Here is a 23,290-nt window from a genome sequence, read left to right on the forward strand (position 1 = left end):
AGGTATTAGAAGCAGCGGGAATGTCGATTCTCCTGGAGCCTTTTGCTGTGCTGCAGGAACAGCCCCTCTCCCAGACTCAAAATGGAAATTACATCCTAAAGATGACTGCACAGCCAGTGGCGGACTTCGGGCTTTCAAATTTCAGTGGCACTCTGTGTGGCACAAAAAATTGGCGCTCCCCTGCCTTTCACCTTATGTTCTAAGCCATTGTTGCAGCACCGGCCACTCTCCCCTAAATAAACTTCTGGCACAGCATTTCATAGAATCATAAAATTGTAGAGTTGGAAGGGACCTCAGGATCATCCAGTCCACCCCCCTATAATACAGGAATACACAGCTGTCCCATACGGGGATCAAACCTGTAACCTTGGCGTTATCACCACCACACTATAACCAACTGAGCTATAGAGAGGTTCAATCAATCAATCAATTACATACATACATACATACATACATACATACATACGCACCCTGCCCATCTGGCCAGGTTTCCCCACCTGGGTGGCTCCCAACAGAATATCAAAAACACGATAAAATATCAAACAGTTAAAACTTCCCTAAACAGGGCTGCCTTCAGATGTCTTCTGAAGAGAGTCCCATGGACTGCAAGAAGATCAAACCTATCCATTCTGAAGGAAATCAGCCCTGAGTGCTCACTGGAAGGACAGATCCTGAAGCTGAGCCTCCAATACTTTGGCCACCTCATGAGAAGAGAAGACTCCCTGGAAAAGACCCTGATGTTGGGAAAGATGGAGGGCACAAGGAGAAGGGGATGACAGAGGACGAGATGGTTGGACAGTGTTCTCAAAGCTACTAACATGAGTTTGACCAAGCTGCGGGAGGCAGTGGAAGACAGGAGTGCCTGGCGTGCTCTGGTCCATGGGGTCACGAAGAGTCGGACACAACTAAATGACTGAACAACAACAACAGAACATCTGAACATCTGGAAGGCCACAGATTGTTAACTCCCGTCTTAAGCCAATTATAACGAAACATTTTTTTCTTCCATCCTTTTTTTTTCTTTTCGGTACCAACATTTAAGGAACTTGCTGGATGTTGCACTTGAGACTCTAAATGTAGGTGATTCCATTTCAACTACATCCAGAAGTTTAATTGACATTGTAAATGGTTATAACTAGATTACATTTTGGGCGAATTAACTACCATTTTATTGCTATAAAGTGACACAAACAAAATGTTCTTTTCAAAATTTGGCAGCATCTAAATAAAAGAAAAATGCTGCAATGTTTAAAAATTTGCCCAATGTTTTTTTTAAAAAAAATAAAATAAAAAATAAAATAAAAAGCCTAAAAATACACAATATAGCTAAATGCATAACAGTAACGTTTACCATGTGGTGGAATGAAATAACCATGTGAAACATGATACAGAAACTCCAAGAGTTAGCATATACATCCGGATACATAAATGCATACAAAAGTGTATGGTTAGATGAAGCAACGTTGTTTTATATTTCAGAGTGCAATGAAAGATAATATCAGCACACAGAGAGAAAAAGAACCTTCCCTTTAATGTGAGTCAAGCAAAAGATGTACGATCGTATAACAGAATCTCAGACTTCCTGCAGCACATATAGACAAAGGGGAAATTATTTAGGCTAGCCCCATAATTTTATGCAGCATTTAAAAAGCATACACAATTTAATCTTCTGCAAACTTGCTAAATATGTACTAGTTGCCCCCAGAAAGTCAGAATTTTGTGGGGAGGACTCCATTGTATACAAGAAATGTTGGTTTGTAGAATTAAGGCAGTTTAAAGTGTTCTAGCACAAGTACAGTGGTACCTCGGATTAAGAACTTAATTTGTTCTGGAGGTCTGTTCTTAACCTGAAACTGTTCTTAACCTGAGGTACCACTTTAGCTAATGGGGCTTCCCGCTGCCGCCATGCCACCGTCATGCGATTTCTGTTCCCATCCTGAAGCAAAGTTCTTAACCCGAGGTACTACTTCTGGGTTAGCAGAGTCTGTAACCTGAAACGTCTGTAACCCGAGGTACCACTGTAGTCTGCTTAAAAAAGATGTTTTTGCTGTTAGGAAAGTGACAGGGAAATGCAATAAAAAGTGTGGTATAACCCAGCAATTGATGGGAAAATGTAAGAACATAAGAAGAGCCTCACCATAAGAAAGCATGCCAGTGCAAGTAGATAAATAAGTACTGCTGCGGCGGGAAAGTACACAGTGCTTCCATGCACTCTGGTTTCTGTCAATGTGGTGGCCTGAGAATCTGATTCAGAGGCTGAACCAGAGGAACCCCAGCCTGCACAGGAGTCCCTGCCTCCAGGGCCAGCTGAGCCGGGGCAGGGCCTTGGATCTGAAGCACCTGCACCTGTGCCGGATCCTCAGGAGCAGTCACCAGGTGATTCCATTCTGGCTCCGGAGGTGATTGAGGACACAGTGCCTACAGGTGCGCCTCTCCCAGCCCTGTCAGGGGAAGGTGAGCCTTCCCCTGGGTCCAGTAACCCTCCAGCCTCTCCTGAGCTGCAGAGGCTCAGGGCAGAGAGGCGGAGGGAACTAAGTTCCCACAGGAGGAATGCTCACCTTAAGGCCAGGAGAAGCGGGTCACCTGTGGACCGGGACCGCACCTGGCCTCAGAGAACATAAAGGCCAGTCAGCCCGGTCCCAGGTTGTGGGAGCAACATCGTTGGAAACCTATTTCTGCCAGCACCTAGACCTGTTCTTCCAGAGTTCCCGACCTTGCCTGGCTCCTCGCTTTGGACCCCGCTTCGCCCTTGGTGGACAGTCTCCAGACCCTCAACCCAGGACCACGCCTCACGGTGACCTCCCCCCGGGACCAGCACAGTCAAGGTGTTCCGGTGCATCAGAAGTGGTTTAGTCCTGCTGGCCACATGACCCGGAAAGCTGTCTGTGGACAAACGCTGGCTCCCTTAGCCTGAAAGCAAGATGAGCGCTGCAACCCCATAGTCGCCTTTGACTGGACTTAACCGTCCAGGGGTCCATTACCTTTACCTTACCTGCATACTCTTACAGACCTCAGTCAGTAGAGCAGGAGATTCTTTATCTTATGGTCACGGGTTCAAGCCCCACATTAGGCAAACGATTCCTGTATTGCAAGGGGTTGGGTTGGAGAACTCTTGCGGTCCCTTCCAACTCTACAGTTCTGATTCTATGTCCCACCCCTTTACTTGTATGACTTCTGCACTAACAAATCAGGATGCTCAATAATTTGTGCTGGCAAATGAGGGTGAATACTCAACAAACAGGTGGTCTGTAATGTACTTTAGACCAACATGGTCAATGGCCAGGGATGGGAGAATGTGTAGTCTTAAACATCTGGAAAGCAGGACATTGTAGACTTGGAGCAGGACTTGGTTTCAAAGCTCCACTGATGCTCCCTGGCCCAGCTACCATATCTCAGACTTACTTGCTTTCATTCATTCAGCCTTTATTGGCATAATGACTTACCTTCTAAGGACAAAAAAGGGAGAATAACCATATAAGCAGCCATGAGCTCCTTGGGAAATGGGCAGGACGTGTGTGTTTTTTAAAAAATGTAATATTATGCCATTCCAGCTACTCATACGTTTTTGCTCTACGCCATTTTCTAAGTATGACTTGTGGATCATTGGTAAGAAAGCTTTCGGTCTTAATTTCAATTAATATGATTGTGTCTTCTCTCAGAACAATTGCAACAGGCATCGTATAAATCGGCTGCTTTACATATTCCAACGCGGCAAAATGATGAAGGGCTTGCAACCCCATCATGTTTAATTCCTGTTCTGTACTTTGCCATGGCAGGAAGCCAAAAAGCTCGTGTCAGTGGTGTGGATCAAGTGTTAAAAGAGCTGGGGCAGAGATGACTCAGTTCAAGCTCCCCACCCCTGTTCTGCTTATGGGATTGACACAAACAAGAGCTGGTTTAAGGCTAAGTGTGGGATAATCTCATGTGTGCTGCCTTGGGCACCTGACAGCCAGACCAAGATTACAAGTGTCATGGAGAATTCTAGATCACAGCCAGCAGCTGCTTTAAAAATAAGAATTCTAGTTCAGTATGGCAGCTGTCGTTACTACGGACCGTTTTCTTTGCGTCAAGGAGATCTGCAGAGGTGTGTGAGTGAGAACTTCTAGCTGCCTCATGAGGCAGACACGCAGCCATTTCCATATCAAGGGGTTTACAGAGGCCTCAACTGGCAACCACAACAAGAGTGACAAGCCCCTCTCTCCCATGCAAACTGAAATATTAGGGCGAGATGCTGTCTTCATTTAGTGCTCATTCTTGAGTGAAAAAGAAAATGATAAAGAAGGTTCATATTATAAGTTGTGCCACCAAACACTGTCAAGCTATGTTGGCGGAATGCAGAAGAAAACACTGCTACTGAACAATTGTGTTTTTAGTTTATGAGTGCTGAAATTCAGATGTTAACGATTTGTAGCTGATCTCCTGGTCACATTCAATAACATTATGGCTTGAAAAGACGACCACTCTGTAGCACCACTTCCCCCTTGCTTTATGGATTGCATACTCATGTGCAAACTTCAGAAGGGAAACCCTGGAAGAATAATAGTGCAAGCTTGAGAAAGCCAAGTAGCTTAACTCTAGGGTGCACTAATCAGATATTTGAGTCGTATTTGAAAACCACAAACATACAGGAAAGAGAATAATAGGTTTGGAGATGTAAGACAGCTGAAGTCGGTTCTCTGTGCAGAAAGCAGATCTGTTTACATCTCTGATTTACTAGCATAACTGCAGCGTTAGCATTTCATGTTTTAAGTTTTCCAATCAGTCGTCCAGTTTTAAACACATCATCATCTGTTCCCCATGCTATGATGCAGAAGACAGACTGTTTTTTGGAAGGCTGAGTGGAAGTGAGGTTGGCTAACTTCACCCCCAGGTGGGAGCACTTCAGAGAGAGAAATATAAGTGCAGGATCACTTTTATTTATTTATACTTTCCTCCTCAAAAGTATGCGGGTTTAAGTTCTATGCAGATAAATAAAGGAGTCAGTTATCACATCTTGGTAGGTGGACAGTCTATAAAATGTGGTTTTTCTTCCTTCATGGTTCACATGAAGACCACACAGGAGTTTGACTCCTCTTCATTCCAATGTCTTCATGATTTGCAAGGATATGCAAGAAAGTGTGAAGGGGGGGGGGACCTTTTCCAAGAAAGCAAATAAAAATACCATCCTTTCTATTAAACTTTGCAAGTTTTGATTTCAAAGTGGAAGTCTACAGTGCGCCAGTTTTTTTATATCAGCATGGCGGGGACGGGAGCTGTGGCTCTTCAGACATTGTTGAACTTAAAAGTCCCATCATCCATGATCACTGGCCATGCTAGCCAGAGAATGTGGAATCTGGCACCCAATGGCACCTGGAGGGTCACAGGATCTACTTGCTTAGAGCTTGATTCTACTGACTTAAAGCTGCCATGACACACAATGTGCCTGAAGAAAGGAAGTAGAGCAAAGCAGAAAATTGTCCTCCAGGTTTTCACCACCTGCAAAAGAGGCCCATTTTCCAGCCTCTTTAGAATTTTACATTTTGGGTGAGTGCGTGTGAGATTGACCTAATATATTGTTGCAGATTGGCTGTGGGTACATGCGGCTTTTATTTAAGCGTTTATTGTACGGCTTTCTAACAAACGTTTCTGAAGTGTGCAACAGAAATATGACAACATATATAGTGAAAATGAAATACAGTGGTACCTCGGGTTAAGTACTTAATTCGTTCTGGAGGTCTGTATTTAACCTGAAACTGTTCTTAACCTGAAGCACCACTTTAGCTAATGGGGCCTCCTGCTGCTGCCGCGCCGCCAGAGCACAATTTCTGTTCTCATCCTGAAGCAAAATTCTTAACCTGAAGCACTATTTCTGGGTTAGCGGAGTCTGTAACCTGAAGCGTATGTAACCCAAGGTACCACTGTATCCATTAACTATCTTTTTAAAAATCCTAATTACACACGTTTCTTATAAGCATACAATATAAAATATTTGGCATAAGCGCACTTTGAAATGTCAGGTTTCAATAGCCATCTAAAAGCAAAAATTCCATAAAGCTGGAAGCACAACCTTAAAGGGTGGGTTTCTACTTGATGTCAGGCATGCAGATCCATTAACAATGCCTTATTTTAGAAATTAAATCATCAGGCAGGGGCATATGGGGCAAAGGCGATCCCCTCAGGTATTAATGGCAGGGGATCTTTCTTCTATTAAAAGCTGTGTTTTTCCCTAGCACATTGTAGCCTCAGGCCTACGCTTCCTGATCTCAAAAAGCACCATAGAATGCTACTTCATGCTATCCTCTCCTGGTTTTTAATCAAACTACAAGCTGGGGAGGGAAATAGCTTTGGAGCACCCGAGATCAGTATCCTCAGATTTTGTTCCGAATGTCATTATTTTATTTTTTAAATCTCTCAGCATTTTTTTTAAAAAAAATCGGGGTGGGGACTCACCCACAGTGGCCAGGTACATAGCAGATAACATCCCTGACTTCTGCACATGCAGTAAAGCCCAGTGAGGATGTTATGGGGTTTTCAGAAAATACAAGCCCCAGGAAGACTGCAGTGTAAACACTGGGGATACAATTTGTAGATAAAATAGGGCACCTTTGAAAGGAAGCAAAGCAGACTAAAACTCCTATACGCTGAAAGTTTCAGAAAAGTTATCTTCCCCTTTGATAACTTTCAAATGCAAATTTCTCAATGCTTTTTTAAAAATGTGTGTTTTCAACACAGCACTCAGTTGAAACAGTTCATCCTTTTGACTAGGGTGTATCACTGAATACAGCTAGCTGTACAGTTGTCCTTAACAGATTCTACAACACCCAGAACGGCTCACGATGTCACACTCCTTGTGCCCTTGCTTTATGAGTCTAGAACAAGCCACAGCTCTTGCATCTTAGAGGAGGGACCTTGCCACCTGAACAACTGAAATATTTCAGCCCATTAAATATTGCAGAATGTAGAGCATGGGTGAATAACTTGTGGTACTCCAGACATCGCTTAGCTCCAGCTCCCATCAGTCCTAGCCAAGTGATGGGTTTGGGAAGACAGAATTTGAGTCCAATACCTGGGAGGGACACAGGTTAGACCTCCCTGGTTTTGAATGTGTTGAACGATGTAGAAAGAAGTCCAAAGTCTCAGCTGAAATACTGTTAAATACACCTGAGGAATCAGGATAAAGCTAGAAGAAAGTCACATACGTTTGTATTTAAAAGATTTTATTTTCATTTCACCAAAAATAAAATAAAACGCAACAGTGTTTGCAATACACATGCCCTTCAATCAGTGCTCATTATATGCACACCATTTTTATTTGAAATATAAGAAAATAGGCTTTATTTCTCCTTTACAAATTAAGGAAAACCAAAAATTTGCATATAACGCTTATACATGTACATATGAACACCATTTTCAAAAATCCTTCTCCTCAAGGTAATATTCTACAATTTGGGTCTTTTACTCTTTTACTATGCAATGTTTGAAAAAAATCCTGTTGCAGTTGATATTCCAGAAATACTTTGATGTTACCATTATTAAAGCCAACTTCTTGTTATCAATATAACTACGGATCTGGTGCAAATTTACTCTCAAATCCACTCTCTCTTTTTATGAAGACTTTGCAAATTAAAAGACTTCAGACTCCATCATTCATTCCAATTTTAAAAAGGTAACTAATTTAGATTTTTACAGTAATTTGCTACATGGTGCAATGACTAACTTAAAAAAGATGCCAGACCATTGCTTTTGATCAAAGAGATGTTGTCATGTGCAAAGATCTGAATTTCTACTTCAAAACAGCAGGTTTAAGTAACACAGCAATTCTAGGAGGTTTAAGTTATTGAAGGCTAAGACCTGAGAACTTAATATGGCAAAAAAAAATTTTTTTTAAGGTGGCTAGAACTTTAAACATTTCATTAAACAAAGGATAAAACATTGTAAACATTTAGGAGCATCAGAACAAAGCAGAGTTTATCCATGCATTAAAAAAAAAGTGTGTGCATGGGGGTGGAAGAGGAATTATTTTATGCATCTAAGCAAAGCCTTTGAAACTGAAATTAAGGAACACGTATCTAAAAATTCACTGGCGTTTCAGTTCATGAAATGCATACAAAGCATACACTTAAATGAGGCAACCTTTTAAATTTCAGAGTGCAATGAAAGATAACATCTTCCAGAAGAGATTTAAGAAAGCCAATCTATCAGGAGGAGGAATGTTCTAATGGAGAACAGGTGAAAGATACACAGCAATATAAATACAAAATCAGCTCAAAGGTCAGCATCCTGCAGCATGGTGCTAGTAAGGAAAAATTAAGGCCACATTCCTTAAGAGTATTATCCTTACAATGCACGCCTGATTTCACATATGGCAAGATGTAATGGGGGAGGCAACATTTTTAAGCAACAGGATCCATTACAAACCTGCCATATCCATCCCTACATCCCCACGCCTCACTCACACAGCTAGAAAGATACAGATTTTACAGTTAAAATGCAGGTATATGCAGCAGCTTTGTGAGATTAACTTCAGCCAAGCTGATTCTGCAAATATAAGCAGCTTGATGCTTCTGAGAGACTATGTACCACTGCTTTAGCTAGAGGAGATTTCAGATATCCTATATTCTGTGTATCCCTCCCTTTCCTGAATTGTATCTAACGATAAAGACACACAGACGGGGTGTTTCAAGGCACTTATAAACAACTTGAATGTAGATTTCTCTATGAACATTTGGTGTGTTTCAAGCTACTGTGACCAATTCAGGAAATTCTAAAGAACGCAGCACATCTTTCCCCCCCAAAGTTCTCCACCCGTTCAGAAGCTTTAAGTGTGTACGGATATTCGTGCAGCATTTTCCAGAATTACCTGAAGTTTGCACAGGAGCTCAAAACACAAATGTTTTTTAGATATTGCGTCAAAACTTGTTTATAAGTGCCACACGTTTCCCCTTTGTTTCTGAGGGTACAATTCTGCATGATAAAATCCTAATGTTTGAGCCTGATGACATGTGGAAGCCGCAATCCGAAGGTGGTAGGAGAGATGATGGGACTTTTTTGTACCATTCACCTCACCACACACAAAAAGCTGATAAATGGCTGTCACCAGTTGGTTCTAAGTAGTTGAGTCTTAAGCTTTTCACACACAACCCCCATCCTGCTTTCATTAAACTCGTGGGGGGCAGAGGAGGACTGTGGTTGGCAGCCCTTTCGCAACGTTGCATGCTCTGCTAACCTCAACCCCCAAAATCTGAAAGAAGAACCTAGGTGAATACAGCTGTATGTTTATAAGGCATCACACTAAATGGGTGAACATCACTGGAACAATGGGCATCTGGTTTTCATTTAAAGAAGATGTACAGAAGATAAACTCTCTATTTGTGAACATTAGGTGTGTGGTACATACATGGTAGATACATGTTTCTATGTGTGTATTTATCTTTAAATAGCTGGATAACGTTTACCCAAGGGGGGCGGCAATAAGTCTAACTATGTAACATTGAAGTTGTGCTTAAATTGTGCGAAGACAAAACAGCTGGAGGTGCGACCTATAAATTGGGTAAGCCAGACGATTTGGATGGAAGCCTATTTCGTTACAATCCCCCAAATCCAGGGCTTGGATGCATACATAGCAAAAAAAGCATACTTCTATGTTTCCAGTGTCATGTGCACAACACATTTCCTAACACTGAAGAGAACAGGCAATTCACTGCATGGTGTAAAAGCTCTGTGGCTGCACAATGGAGCACCACAGAAATGTGAATTATGTTCCTTGACTCCCAGTCTCAAAAAGAACCAGAAAGTACTTCTGAATGGTTTTCCTATCACCGAGTATTCATATAATTACACATTTCTGTAGCAGTAAAATATTGTGAATGGAGGGTTTTTAAACAAACAGACATCCTTTTATATATCATTAACATATTCCTTGTGCAATCATTACAATATACTCTAAGGCACATGAATCATTACTATTTGATTTAAAAGCACAACCAAGATCAATACCATTCAGATTCTTTTCATACAAGATCCTCAAAGAAAAGCTTAAAATTAAATTCAGTATTTGAATAACAAGGGGGGGCACACACAGTTTTCAAATTTCTACACTATATTTCTACACCGAGGTGATTGCTTTTAGAAAAACAATCTTAACAAAATGAATCTCGAACACAATTTGAAGTCAATTACTTTAACGGAACAGAAAATATACCATAAAGAAGGAATACACCCAAACTAGACATTAGCCCTAGATTTCTCTTAAACACAGTAGAAAACTCTTTAACTCCACATATAATTCAGCTAGTGAAAATATATACTCTATTACTACAGTGCATTTTTCTCCTGAAAGAGACACCACAAAACAGATTAAGATTAGGTTAAAACAAGATACAATACCTGTGAGCTGCCACTTACAGCTTGAATTTACAAAAAAATAAAAAAAAATGGGGGGAGGATTCTAATCCCTCCAGTTTGCAGTGAAGTAATTATGGTACCCAGCAGTTGGCATTAAACCTTGATCTCACTAGTATTTTCTGGAAGATTGACGAGTTTTTATAGCTTCTCCTACAGACTGAATCCTAGGTCCAGACAAGTTTGATTAATATTGTTTAAATAGAAAATGTCACACATTCCAAAACCCATTATTTAAAAAATAAATAATTGAAAAATACTCTTAATCCAACAGCGCTTTAATTTAAACAATACAGTCTTAATTCTAGAAGGCAGGTGCACTATATTTTCAAGTACATTTCACATTTCCAGTAGCAAGCGCATCTATATATAAATAGAGGACAGCCTCAAGTGACTCCCTGCCCTTAAACAAAAAGGGAAGCAACAGAATCTTGACCATCAGTACTATTATATGAAAAAAAATTGAAAGGGGTGAAGTTGCAGGAGTGGACTACAGGCCAGAAAGAGGGGGGAAGGCAAAGCCATTCAAGCACTAACCAACAAGCAGAGTTCATGACAATAATTATCTCCTCCCAATCAAAGAATGAATGCACAGTAATGTTTCCCACTGAAAGATGAGAAGCTCTGAGGCCATTTTAGAAAGTGAAGCAAAAATTTGATGAATTTCTACTTCAGTCTACTAGAGACCCAGAAGTATTAAATCTTTATTACCTTAATGTATACAATTATTTTTCTCCTCTTGTTGCAAATTTCAACCTATCTGAAAAAGCCACCATTTCACTGCATTTATTGTGAAATCAACGCAGAGGGGATATGCACTGAAAGCTCTGCGAAATAAAACTATGGCGTGGTAAGTTCTGAATGCTTCTCTTGAACAAATTATCATGACTTTCTTCACAGTAGCCCAAAACTGTTTCAAAAACTGAGACCGCACAACCTTTGGCCATTTCCCTTAGTTTGGCTCATTTGTTTCGAAGTTATATTATCAGCTGTTTCTAAATCACGGGACAACTTACAAGGAAATGAAGTGAGCTTTACAGTATTGGGCTAATATACCATAGAAAAGTGGAGCGCTGTAGCACTTAAATATTGGAGATTAACAAGGTTCCACAGCATGTATTAATGAGGATCCTCTGGGAGAAGTATATTAAGTAAAATCAGTATTTAAAAAACATCAAATCAACCAGAACAATCAGAACACTCTGTTCTATAGTGTCAGCCAAACAACAATGGAAACTGGTTTTTTTATAAATACCCTAACGAGATAGGAGTCAAAATCTTTGGGGTTTTACTCTGATCAATTGCACACTGAAAACTCCCCTCACAAAGCTATTTGCAAAAAAAGCTGTTCACTACGTGGCACTGGTAGCACCCAGCCATGTTGCAGACAAAAATAAGAGATTTCTACCAATAATTACATTATTTCTGATATTTGCATAATGTCTAGAAATTACTTTGATAAAATGAAACTCAGAGCTTCCCAAAATCCAACATTTTCACTTTAGTTGTTCACTTCCATATTGTGTGTCTTAGCAGCTGCTTATAATCGTTTTTTTTATAAAAAAACGTGCTTCAGAGCAGGTACAATATTTACCATTCAAGAAGCTACAGACATTGAGGAAGTCTGATTAGACAGCACCCTGCAAAGAGAGAAAACAGATCACAGGAGAGTTCTCTTTTTTGTTGCTGTTGTTCAACTTTCATTCAATATGTAGAAAGTAGAACTGGATTTTCCTATGATGGAAGGGAGGCTCCATGACAAGTTACTGTCTTTGTTTTGCATGAATGTTTGGTCAATGAACGAACATTCCCTTAGATTAGCAACTCTCTCTCTCGTCTACAAGCACTGCAAAGAGTGCCAACTTAAGAGATGTACCCTGAGCTAACTCTAACCCTCGCAGCGCAAAGCAAGTTGCACTGTCCCTTTTCGCACACGCCCCTTTTTGCACAAAAGAGCAAGAACTGCCACATTCTAAGTGGCTAACATGGACTCTGGTGGATGCGATCACTATAGCAATTTCTCCAGCGTCTCCAAGTTCTTCTCCATCCACTGGATATTCAGCTGAATCCTCTCAATGGCCTCTCGAACAAACCGTAGCTGAGCAGTCTCCTCCGACTTGGATTCGAAAAATGTCTTAACCTGCAGAAGCAACGCACGTAACAGGAATATGTAAGGACAATAAAAAAACCCTAACTTCACCCCTGTGCTTCCAAGTGGCACAACAGGGGGGTTAGTGGCGAGGAGGAGCCTTCATTTAGGACTTGGACAATTTGCCTATTCTAATTTAGTCCTAGTTACACCAATGCATACCAAGTAAATTTTAAAAATCCAAACTATTTATTGAAATCTCCCTTTTTCGTAAACATTTGGAATAACTTCCTGAAGGACTGCGGAAGAGGCTGTCTCAGAAGGTGGTAGACTATTATATTTGATGCTTTTGAGTGGCTGGGATAGCCATCCATCAGGGATGGAGGAAGAGATTTCCTGCATTAGCAGGAAGTTGGATTAGATGACTTTTGAGGTCCCTTCCAACCTTAAGCTTAATTAACTCCTTATTTTACTTGTGTGATTAAAGGCAGTTAATTCACCAGCAGTACTCGAACTTTAAATGTCATCTTCCACATTGCTGTGTACCAAGAATACACAGCTACTAAAAGCCAGCAGTAACAGAGCAATACGTAATGTTCCAGCTTCTATTTTATAATTCCTACCCCCAACACTCTTCGGAATACTTTATTCAAACAAACCTCAAGCAGATGTTCTTGTGTTGAGAACTGACAAGTTGTCGCAATCACAATACTTTGCATGGTGTATGATCCACGGTGAAACCTGAAGTTTACGAGAATGAATCAAATGTTTATTCAAAGCATATTTAACTCAATTCATGTCTTACCTATTTTGGACGCTCATGGTGAATAACAGTATTTAACATTCTTAAAAGTATTCAGCATTTAAAGAAATCTGTTATTCCTGGTTGCTAAACTACTAGACATACAAAGTAAGTAACGGTGTGCACTGACTATGCTAGACACCGTTTGGACCTTGATTCCATGCTCCAGAAAACAGTCCGATTTGGCCCAAAGCACTTTGAAGGCTCTCTGATTAATCTCAGGATCCAAATCTGATACCTAATTTGAAGAAGAAGAAAAAACCTCTGCATTGTGCTTCTCCCATTTGGGGGCTTTTTTTAAAAAAGGCTATAACTTTTTATCTTTTGAAAGAATTAGATGAAATTTGTAGTCACAGTAGCCCCTCCTAAGTAGATGAAGCCTACCTAATTATGGACTTACAGGACACCTTTGGTGCTTTAGCTATGCTTTTTTTTTTTTAACAAAATGAATGCTCTACAACTTTCTTTTTTGGCAGAATGGGGTGAAATCTGCAGGCATGGCAGTTCTTTTGAAGGTACAAGTCCTATCACATTGCCAAAGGATAGCTGCAATGGTTTTCATGAAAGGCAGCCTTGCACAGGCTTTTAAACATCCAAATCAACCCGAATTGCCTTTGAGATCCGTGCAACAATTGGGGTGGCTCGGGCAGAATCCTGCTCAGGTGAACCCCAAAACTAAAAGTGGTTCAGTATTCTGGTCAGATAAGTACAGTATTTTTCACAATTCCAGAGGACAAGGAACAAAGCCAGAGAGCACACACTGAGAACAACTCTTTTTAAAGATCAAGAGACAACAGGTTAATTATACCGGGGACACTGAAGGAATTAAACTGGCACAAAGAATGATAAATAGCCGCAATTCTGCAACACAAGTGCCTGAACTTTTCAGCATTTCTTCTCCTTCTGATCCACCCCCAGCCATATGTCCATGTGCCTGAAACTTCATGAGTATGGTGAAATGGGACTGTAGTTCAGGAATGCTTATGCCACAATAAATTTGTTGAGTTTTTGAGGTGCTTTGAGGTGTTTCAAAAGAAGTAAAAGACTCAAGTAGCAGTGAAATGTGCTTTTGGTGAGTTACCGTGATTTGCATGCAGCTTCAGCAACCCAGCAAGTCTCCACGTAGCACATGCTATAGTGCTAAAATCTTTTATTCAGTAGGTGTTTATTCTAAACAGCAACGACAAGGACACCCAAGGCACTAGGGCAAGACCTGAACGGCATGCTTATTTAGTGCCAGTAAAAATCCTGTTTTATATGTACACGTCTCTCTCTCTCTCTCTCTCTCTCTCTGTGTGTGTGTGTGTAGCAGAAGGAAGGATAAAGACAGAATTTTATTACAAGAACTCAAGGAAAGCCTTACTTCCTTATAAGCTGATCCCAGTTCTCCTTAACGAAATCCCATGCTAGTAAGTGTCCAGGCAAATTCTGACTGGCTGTGGTTATAACAGTTGGAAGATCCTGTGATCTGATGATGCTTCCTTCCAGGCTTGTTTGCATTAACCTATGAAGCAAAACAGAGTCAGATTACAGGTACACGTGCATTCTTTTTAGAGATCTAGACAATTTATAACAGATACTGCAAGGGGGCAGGGCCAATGAGGGCCACCTCACAACTAAAAATGTCTACGTTTGTATATGCAAATACTACCTGTCCATTCATTCAGCAAAGAAATCTGAACCACCCTTTAGCTGGGATGTCCTATAGAATGTGTAGTTTTTTACTGCTGGAACTGGTGGAAACTTTTCTATGTTCATTGGACAATAAGTGAAATACAGAAACGTCGAATAAAAACACCTCAGTAACCTTGCAACTGAAAATTAGAAGCATATGTTTTTCGAACTGCAAACTGAAAAACTTTCTGGAAGGGTCGTGAGTTTGAGTCTCATGTTGGATAAAACATTCCTGCATTGCAGGGGGTTGGTCTAGATGGCCCTGGTGGTCTCTTCCAACTCTACAATTCTAGGAGTCCATTAAACTCTTTATTCTAGAAATTTGTTCCTACAAGTATACCTAAATATTTCAAGGAAGGACAGCACAAGAAAAGGTAACTTGTAGCCTCAAGTTTTGAAGCAATGTATAACACATGTCCATAAAGCAAGGGGAGAAAGCGCACACACCCCCCACACACATACAGCTGCTGCCAAGTCAAAACTTGCCCTGACATTAAAGTCAATGAGTGAAATCTCTCTTGTCAGTGCAAAAGGTCAAAGAAGAGAAGGTGTGTTAAATGCTGCACATATTTTTTAGACTTCCTGTAACAGTGACATATAGAAATTGCTCTTAGGATTTTCTTTATGATTATATGTGTAATATATGCGGCTTCATACCATATCAGTTTTTTAACATCATCTGCACTGGCCAATGCTTCAAGGATTTTGAGCTTTTCTGGTTCAGACACCAAATATGCATACATGCTTAAAAGATAGTTCCAGCCACTTTCAGTTTTTGCTCCGGCTGTGAATATGATCTTCATAACATCTGTTGGCAGGCTACAGAGAGAAAGTGCAAACCTTTATAAGAACAGCCTAAAAAGAGTAAGTCACATCAAAGCACTAGCTAACATGATATGAACCATGGCTTATCTCAGTAAGTCCTTAACCAAGGGGCTAATTTGAAGTCGTCCGATGAGTGGGAGGGCAGGGATCCTACACTGGCTGTGTGCCCTGTTCCAAGCACAGAATAGGATATAGCAGCCAAGGCAGGAGGATTTAGCCACTGCTTATCAGGGATGAAAACCCTTTGGACTTCTCCTTTAGTCAGTATGTGTGTGTTTGTGTGGCAGAAGTGAGGGCGGGACACTCCCCATCACCACCCACTCGCTTAAAGGAAAAGCAGAGCTGCTATAAAGAGCACTTTTGCAAAGGACCAGCTCTCTGCAAAGCAACCATTCCTCACCACTTCTCCGCTAACCATTGCTGCGAGCAGGTGGGCAGTAATGTGAGGGGTAACTCTCTCCCACATTTCAATGAAGGGGAGGTGGCTGCTGCAAACAGCGCTTTTCCACAGGGCTTTAAGACAGCTCCCTTGCTCCTGGCCTGAGCCTCCAGAAGCTCAAATGGGAGGGTGGAGGCTGCCTTAAAGCCTTTGCGAGTCTGTGTGCTCCGCCCCTTTAAACCTCCAACGAGCAGGGTTCAAAGAGGAAATGTGGGGAGATATGCAAAGTCTTTTGCACATCTCCACACGGTTTCTTGGGAGTTTTAAGTGTGCAAGTGATCCAACAGTGGCTGGGGAAACTCAGCCAGACGGGTGGGGTATAAATAATAAAATTATTATTATTAGTAGTAGTAGTAGTAGTAGTAAAGGGACCCCTGACCATTAGGTCCAGTCGTGGCCGACTTTGGGGTTGTGGAGCTCATCTCGCTTTATTGGCCGAGAGAGCCGGCGTACAGCTTCCGGGTCATGTGACCAGCATGACTAAGCCACTTCTGGTGAACCAGAGCAGCGCACGGAAACGCCATTTACCTTCCCGCCAGAGCGGTACCTATTTATCTACTTGCACTTTGATGTGTTTTCAAACTGCTAGGTTGGCAGGAGCAGGGACTGAGCAACAGGAGCTCACCCCATTGTGGGGATTCGAACCGCCGACCTTCTGATCGGCAAGTCCTAGGCTCTGTGGTTTAACCCACAGCGCCACCCGTGTCCCTATTATTATTATCCAAACGACATGTGATTGACAGGTGGGAGGTCCCACTTATCTGTCAAATTTGGCCCGTGTGGCAGATCCTTCCTGATAAGGATCTGGCCCATGGAACCACAAAGCTTCTCCACCCGCTGCAAAGAAGCCTATGAAACATCAGGAGTGAGGCAGTAGAGACATCCATGGGGAGTTGGACTGCATAGCTGATCCCTGCAGAAGCAGGCCTGAATTCATTGCCCATCAGTGTTGGCTTCAAGCTTGATCAGCAGGACTTTGAAAGCACCACGGAGGGCTCTTTGCAAGCCCTGTGTGGTGCTTTCAAGTCCCAATGATCATCACCTGATGCCACTGTGATGTCAGGTGGGTGACATGAAGGCTGCTCCAGCCAATTTTCATATATTGTCTGTGAGAAGATGAAGAGATGAGAATCTGGCCCACAAGCCAGATCAGGTTCTCTTCCCCTGATATAAAGCTGGAGAATGCTTAATCGTGGAGCTCACCTGAAGGAGCAAAACCACAGCTCCAAGAGATGCTGATCCATATTTCTATTTAAACCCGTCAGGCTGCAAGATGCTTGACTACATTGAGACCATGTAATAGAAAACTATTTCTGAATGCCATAATACAGAAGAGGCAGCTTGAACCAAAGAGCAAGTCTGTGTTTTACCTTTTTGTGCCATTGGAATCTTTCCAGTCATTAAATAGCTTGGTAGCATCCGTGCTGCAGTCTTCCAAATTATGGGTGCAGGCAAAGGTCAGCAAACTTGACTTCAGCTCTTGTTCTGAAAGGGTCCCATCAGTTGTCCATTTCTGTTGATTAATCTTGTCTTTAAATAGTTGTAACATCTTATGCTGGAGAATAAAGAGGAAAAGTTTTCACTATGCAAACTCTGTCACAATACGCTTGTGCTAGGTTGAAGACTATAAACTGCAAACATACCCCAAATCACACAGCTCCTTGCAACATTCCTGTATCTAACACTCCATTCTGACAAGTCTGCCATTCAGTTCTGAAAAGAATTTCCTCACTGTCTTACATGTGCTCAATTCTCAACTGGCACCAAAATGAGCCCAATGAGTCTTTGAATGACCTGCGGCTCAATAGGCTAGTTCAAATCTATATGAATTATATTAAAAGGCACATAAAACCAGTCACACCATCTTTAACTCACTTTCATAGACCCCCCCCCCAACCCCACTTTCAGTAAAATCTTTTTTATTTGTCTGGTTTGCAGAGTTCATGAGCTGAAACAGTGACAGTTCTGCTAGGCACACATTCCACATTATCACTGAATAATAATAATCAGCAGATTCATGTGGAACCAAATTACTTGATTGTTAAGGTGTATGCTTTCTGCATGGTTGAAATGTTAGACAAAAATGCTGTGGCCCCTTAAAAACTAAATGGTTTGTTTGGGATGGACACGAATAGAAGCTCTCCTCCTTTGCTATATGATTATAGAGCAGAAAACAGCTGGTTACAAATTTAAGAGGACCCTAATAATAATAATAATAATAATAATAATAATAATAATAATAATTCTATTTTAGCTAAGGTATCCATCTCTTTGCAGTTGGGGTTCAGAAGTTACAAATGGCATTTACATCTACTGAGAAAATACAACATGCTTTTAAATGGAAAGCTCATAAGCAACCCATCCAACATTCTAACACTAACCACAACAAAACAGTATGATTTAGAAACGGTCCTTCCATGTAGTACAAACTATTTTGCCCTAGTATGAACTTCATGTCTAGTTTCCACCACCTGCCTGCTTTCAGTAACTTACCAATATTCTCGCTGAAAGGGTCTGCATTCCTCTTTTTTCAACTAGGTTGAAGATACGGTTCATTTGGTCCAACGCTTGTATGATTGGAGAAGTGCTGTTTTCTTTCACTAGGTACTCAATCAGGTCAAAGGCTTTGGCCAAAGACACCCTTCCTAGTCTAAAGGGGGCATCAAAAACAACAAGAAGAAGATACTGTCAAGTCTAAACAAATGTAAAAGAACTTGTTTGTGGTACAGGATATAAATTCTTCAAATATAAAATTGATTTGCTTTATTTCTTCATATTATTAGATTGATTTATTCTGGAGGCAAAACCTCCATAACACATGATAAGTTTGATTCATTATAGCATTCTATTGATAAGCCCCCAAAAGTGCTGTTCAGATCTATCAAACAACACTGGACTAAATTCCTGCATCTTTCACTCTTCTTGCAAACTCGCCATTTCTCGCCCTTAACAGAAGGATCCTAAACTAAAACCTTTGCAATTTCATACTTAAAAGAGTTTTGTTATGCACAAAGTGAACATCTAGGATAACAAAAGGTAAAAAATAATGAACACATCCAGGTTAGATAAGGTTCTCCTTTATCCCTCTAGCCCACCAGGCGGTCCAGTTTGACCCACAAGGTCATTTCCCCCAACCACACTCATCTGCCCGCTTGTGACAGCAGATGGACAGAAGGAAGGGTTAGATCCTGCAATGGCTGTGTGCATTAGTTCCCAGCAAAAAACAGGCACATGAAGCCAAGGCAAAAGGATTTAAACCCTGCATCACCTACTAAAATGAAGAAGAAAAAACCTCCCTTTTAGCAGGGTTTTCCATGAAAACCCAGTTACTGGATCAGAAGGGGTTTGCATGGAATTGTGCTGAAACCAAAGGCTCTTAACTAGTCCACTGCTGCACAGTGAAGTCCCAACAACCTGGACTTCCAGGTGACTGACAGATAAGCAGCCTTGCCTACCAGCGGTGGGGAGATAAAGATATGTCCCGTGGGCCAGAAAAGCTTCCCCACCCCTTTCCTAGAAGGTTTGTTCTTAAGACTCTGGATTTGAAGACAGATATATCACAGTTCAAGGGACGCAGGTGGCGCTGTGGGTTAAACCACAGTGCCTAGGGCTTGCCAATGAGAAGGTCGGTGGTTCGAATCCCCGCAATGGGGTGAGCTCCTGTTGCTCGGTCCCTGCTCCTGCCAACCTAGCAGTTCAAAAGCACGTCAAAGTGCAAGTAGATAAATAGGTACCGCTACAGCGGGAAGGTAAACGGCGTTTCTGTGCGCTGCTCTGGTTTGCCAGAAGCAGCTTAGTCAATCTGGCCACATGACCCAGAAGCTGTATGCCAGCTCCCTCGGCCAATAAAGCGAGATGAGCGCCGCAACCCCAGAGTCGGCCACGACTGGACCTAATGGTCAGGGGTCCCCTTTACCCTTTATATCACAGTTCAATGTAATAACTTAGAAGAATTACCCTGCCAGATTAAAAATGTTGTGGATCAGATTGGCTCTGTCTCTGGAACTCAGAGCAGTGGGCTCCGTCTTCAGCAGGTCAATTAGAGCAGTCCAGTCCTTTTCTGCATACTGTACAATATAGAAACCATTTGAGTCTACATTGAATTTCACCCACTGCGTTTCACCTGGAAGTTCAACGGCATCTAGGAAAGGGGGAAAGGGAGGAGAGTAAGAAAGCACTGAACTGATTCAGTCTTCAGATCACTTGCAAATTTCTAGGAGTATATCAGGGCAATAACACTTCACTGGCATCATTTAAGAAGCTCTCTGCCTTCCTAAATTTTACTGGGAGCAGTAGGAGCCAGTCAATGGTTACAGCTGCAGATCACCTCTTAGCTACAACTGACTTGCAGCCAATACTATCAGCAATCAATCTGAGACAATGACAGTGTGCATGGCAAGCTTTCATTGGACAAATGTGCCTTTATTGCATGCCACTACATACGGCAACATAGCAAAATACCTATGCAAACTGCCCTACCTGCAATCTTCCCAGCAGCCATGCAAAAGGGAAGAGAGGAAATAACTAAAACTCGGGGCGTACTGTGAAATGTGATGCATCACAAGATCTGATGCACATATTCTATTCCCAAAGTTAATACTGTGTTGATAGGCTATTAACAGTAATGCTGGCAGAGACCTCCAATGGGATCACTCCCTCTCAACCTACAGAGGTGACAGGAAGTACTCAGTTTTATTTATTTGCTGAATGGCCACATGGGCCAGAAAAAAAGAATCAACTGCAGAGAACTTAGCACATTTGATAGGCATATTAATGTGTTGAATCCAGTCTTGCATTTCACCTCACACTATATAAAAAAACGGGGAGGAATCCCATCCTTGTATAAAGCTTTCTAAAGTTAATCCCGGTACAAAGATATATTTTGTAAGTCAACTTACCTACCAATGGTACAATTTTGCAGGCTTCTTCCAGAAAATGTTGTGGATGGCATTGGTTTAAACCCTTTCTCCTTAAAATAGGTTTACTGCTTTTCATTAGCATATTTAACTTCTCAACTATGCAGCAGCCTGGATTTTGGCAGTGGGATATGTATATATTTTTAACACACGCTGCTTTCATCTTCTCTGGAAACCAGTTTTCAATTATAGAAATGTATCTGTCCAGAAGTGAATTACTTGAGTCTCTGTGGTTGGCACCATTGCCCCATCCTTTTATATTTTAGAGGAGCCAGGTTACAGAAAGCTATCCATTACAAACTTAATTCCAATTTCTACCATGAAGCAGGTCTGCTATATCCAAGAATGTACCTCCAGGCAAACAGAAGGTAGGTTTAGGCTACACATCAAAGAACTGTTCGTCTCAAGGGAGGCGCACAAGGAGAACAGCTCACTAATTAGCTGAGAGTCACATAAGTCCTTTTCGGGCTTAACAGCATTTATTCATTTAGATCAAGGTTTCCCAAACTTGGGTCTCCAGCTGTTTTTGGACTACAACTCCCATCATCCCTAGCTAGCAGGACCAGTGGTCAGGGATGATGGGAACTGCAGCCCTAAAGCAGCTGGAAGACCCCTATTTAGATGAACTAGTTTTGCTTCTTCACATCCTAACCTGGTTAAAGAAAACAACTAATCGTGATGGACCACTGAGTGTTCATTTTATGCTCAGAAGCATTCTGGACTCTAGGTTTGACTAGACTACTGATGTCACTGGGAATGCAAAACTTCCTCTCCAACCCATCCTGAGCTGCCTCATCCACCTTGAAAAGAGAGCAGACCTAGAGGCCTTCCCAACCCAAACGCTTCTTGACCGCCCCCTCCAGAACAACAAAAACAAAAGCCTTGCCTAGCAGCAGTACAGAAAGACTTCAGTCTTCATTTGCCCCTAGATGCTACAGGAACACAGTCCCAGACAATTTGCTTCTAGGGTATCGTAGATTTCCAAGGTTTCCAAAGCCTTGTCAAGAAATATAAGCCTTGAGAAATTACTTTCCATAAATCCTGGTGCTGGGATGCTGCTGAGAATATGCTTTGGTGGCAGGATTTTTGGAAAGTACAATTTACTAAGGACTTAAAAGAAGCTGCAATTTCCAGGCATCCTGGCACCTAACAAATGAAGACCATTTCAGCGACTCCTCACTGCCGCGACCACGTTAATGTCTGAGGGGAAGAAGGTTGTACTAATGTTAAGCTGTGTTTGACCTTTAAAGAGATTTGGGATTGGCTCATAATTAATCCAAACTGGGAAAATGTATATTTTCAAGTCTCATGTTCTAAACTTCAGTTGCAATCTTGGTTAAAAATTATCTTCTATAGACACCAGAAGCTAACGCAATTTAAACTACTTGTTTCTTGCAATTTTATCATGTTATGCTTCAACTTTCTCAAGTTCCCAAAGTCATATACAAGTACCGTAAGTAAAATAATATTAATATTAATATTAATACTACTAGGTGAGACATTTCCTTGCTCTAACATACGCCAACTCATAAAGAGCCAAATCAGAAGTGAGCACTAGTAAAGTCAGGGAGGGAACATTATTCAAATAAAATGCACCTGAAAATTAGTTTATATTTTGGGGGGGGGGGACAAAATGTATCCAAATGTAAAAAGATTAATACCGCTAAAATTCTAGGATGAATTTTTATTGCCAAAATTACCATATTTTTTGCTCTATAAGACTCACTTTTCCCCTCCTAAAAAGGAAGGGGAAATGTGTGTGCGTCTTATGGAGCGAATGCAGGCTGCGCAGCTATCCCAGAAGCTAGAACAGCAAGAGGGATCGCTGCGCAGCGCTCCCTCTTGTTGTTCTAGCTTCTGGCTTAGCCGCATGAAGTCTCATCAGGGCAGGGGGGAGCCTTCATCCCGCTGCCCTGAAGAGGCTTCGTGCGGCTATCTCAGAAGCCAGAACAGCGAGAGGGATCACTGCACAGTGATCCCTCTTGCTGTTCTGGCTTCTGGGATTCAGAATTTTTTTCTTTTCTTGTTTTCCTCCTCCAAAAACTAGGTGCGTCTTATGGTCTGGTGCGTCTTATGGAGTGAAAAATACGTTATTCTGTGAGGGACAGAAATACACACAAGTCCCGCTATCAGAACACTCATTATCCAAAATCTCCGTTATCCGA

The 23,290-nt window shown here is 41.6% G+C and overlaps 1 protein-coding gene across 3 annotated transcripts in view; it reads right to left on the minus strand.

The window, feature by feature from the left end:
• Positions 1 to 7,179: 7,179 nt before the first annotated feature.
• The window catches only part of LOC310688234 (leucyl-cystinyl aminopeptidase-like), a 46,296-nt gene continuing 30,185 nt past the window's right edge, over positions 7,180 to 23,290 (minus strand). For all 3 annotated transcript variants that reach the window (XM_083464426.1, XM_083464428.1, XM_083464427.1), the window contains exons 12-18: positions 20,167 to 20,350; positions 18,703 to 18,859; positions 17,580 to 17,764; positions 15,603 to 15,764; positions 14,635 to 14,775; positions 13,129 to 13,210; positions 7,180 to 12,520 (exon numbers count right to left, since the gene is read on the minus strand). In XM_083464426.1, coding sequence (XP_083320552.1) covers positions 12,389 to 12,520; positions 13,129 to 13,210; positions 14,635 to 14,775; positions 15,603 to 15,764; positions 17,580 to 17,764; positions 18,703 to 18,859; positions 20,167 to 20,350 — 1,043 coding nt within the window. In that variant the 3' untranslated portion in view covers positions 7,180 to 12,388. The remainder of the gene's footprint in view (positions 12,521 to 13,128; positions 13,211 to 14,634; positions 14,776 to 15,602; positions 15,765 to 17,579; positions 17,765 to 18,702; positions 18,860 to 20,166; positions 20,351 to 23,290) is intronic.

This window comes from Podarcis liolepis, assembly GCF_965112155.1.
Source record: "Podarcis liolepis genome assembly, chromosome: 11".
NCBI classification, from domain to species: domain Eukaryota; kingdom Metazoa; phylum Chordata; class Lepidosauria; order Squamata; family Lacertidae; genus Podarcis; species Podarcis liolepis.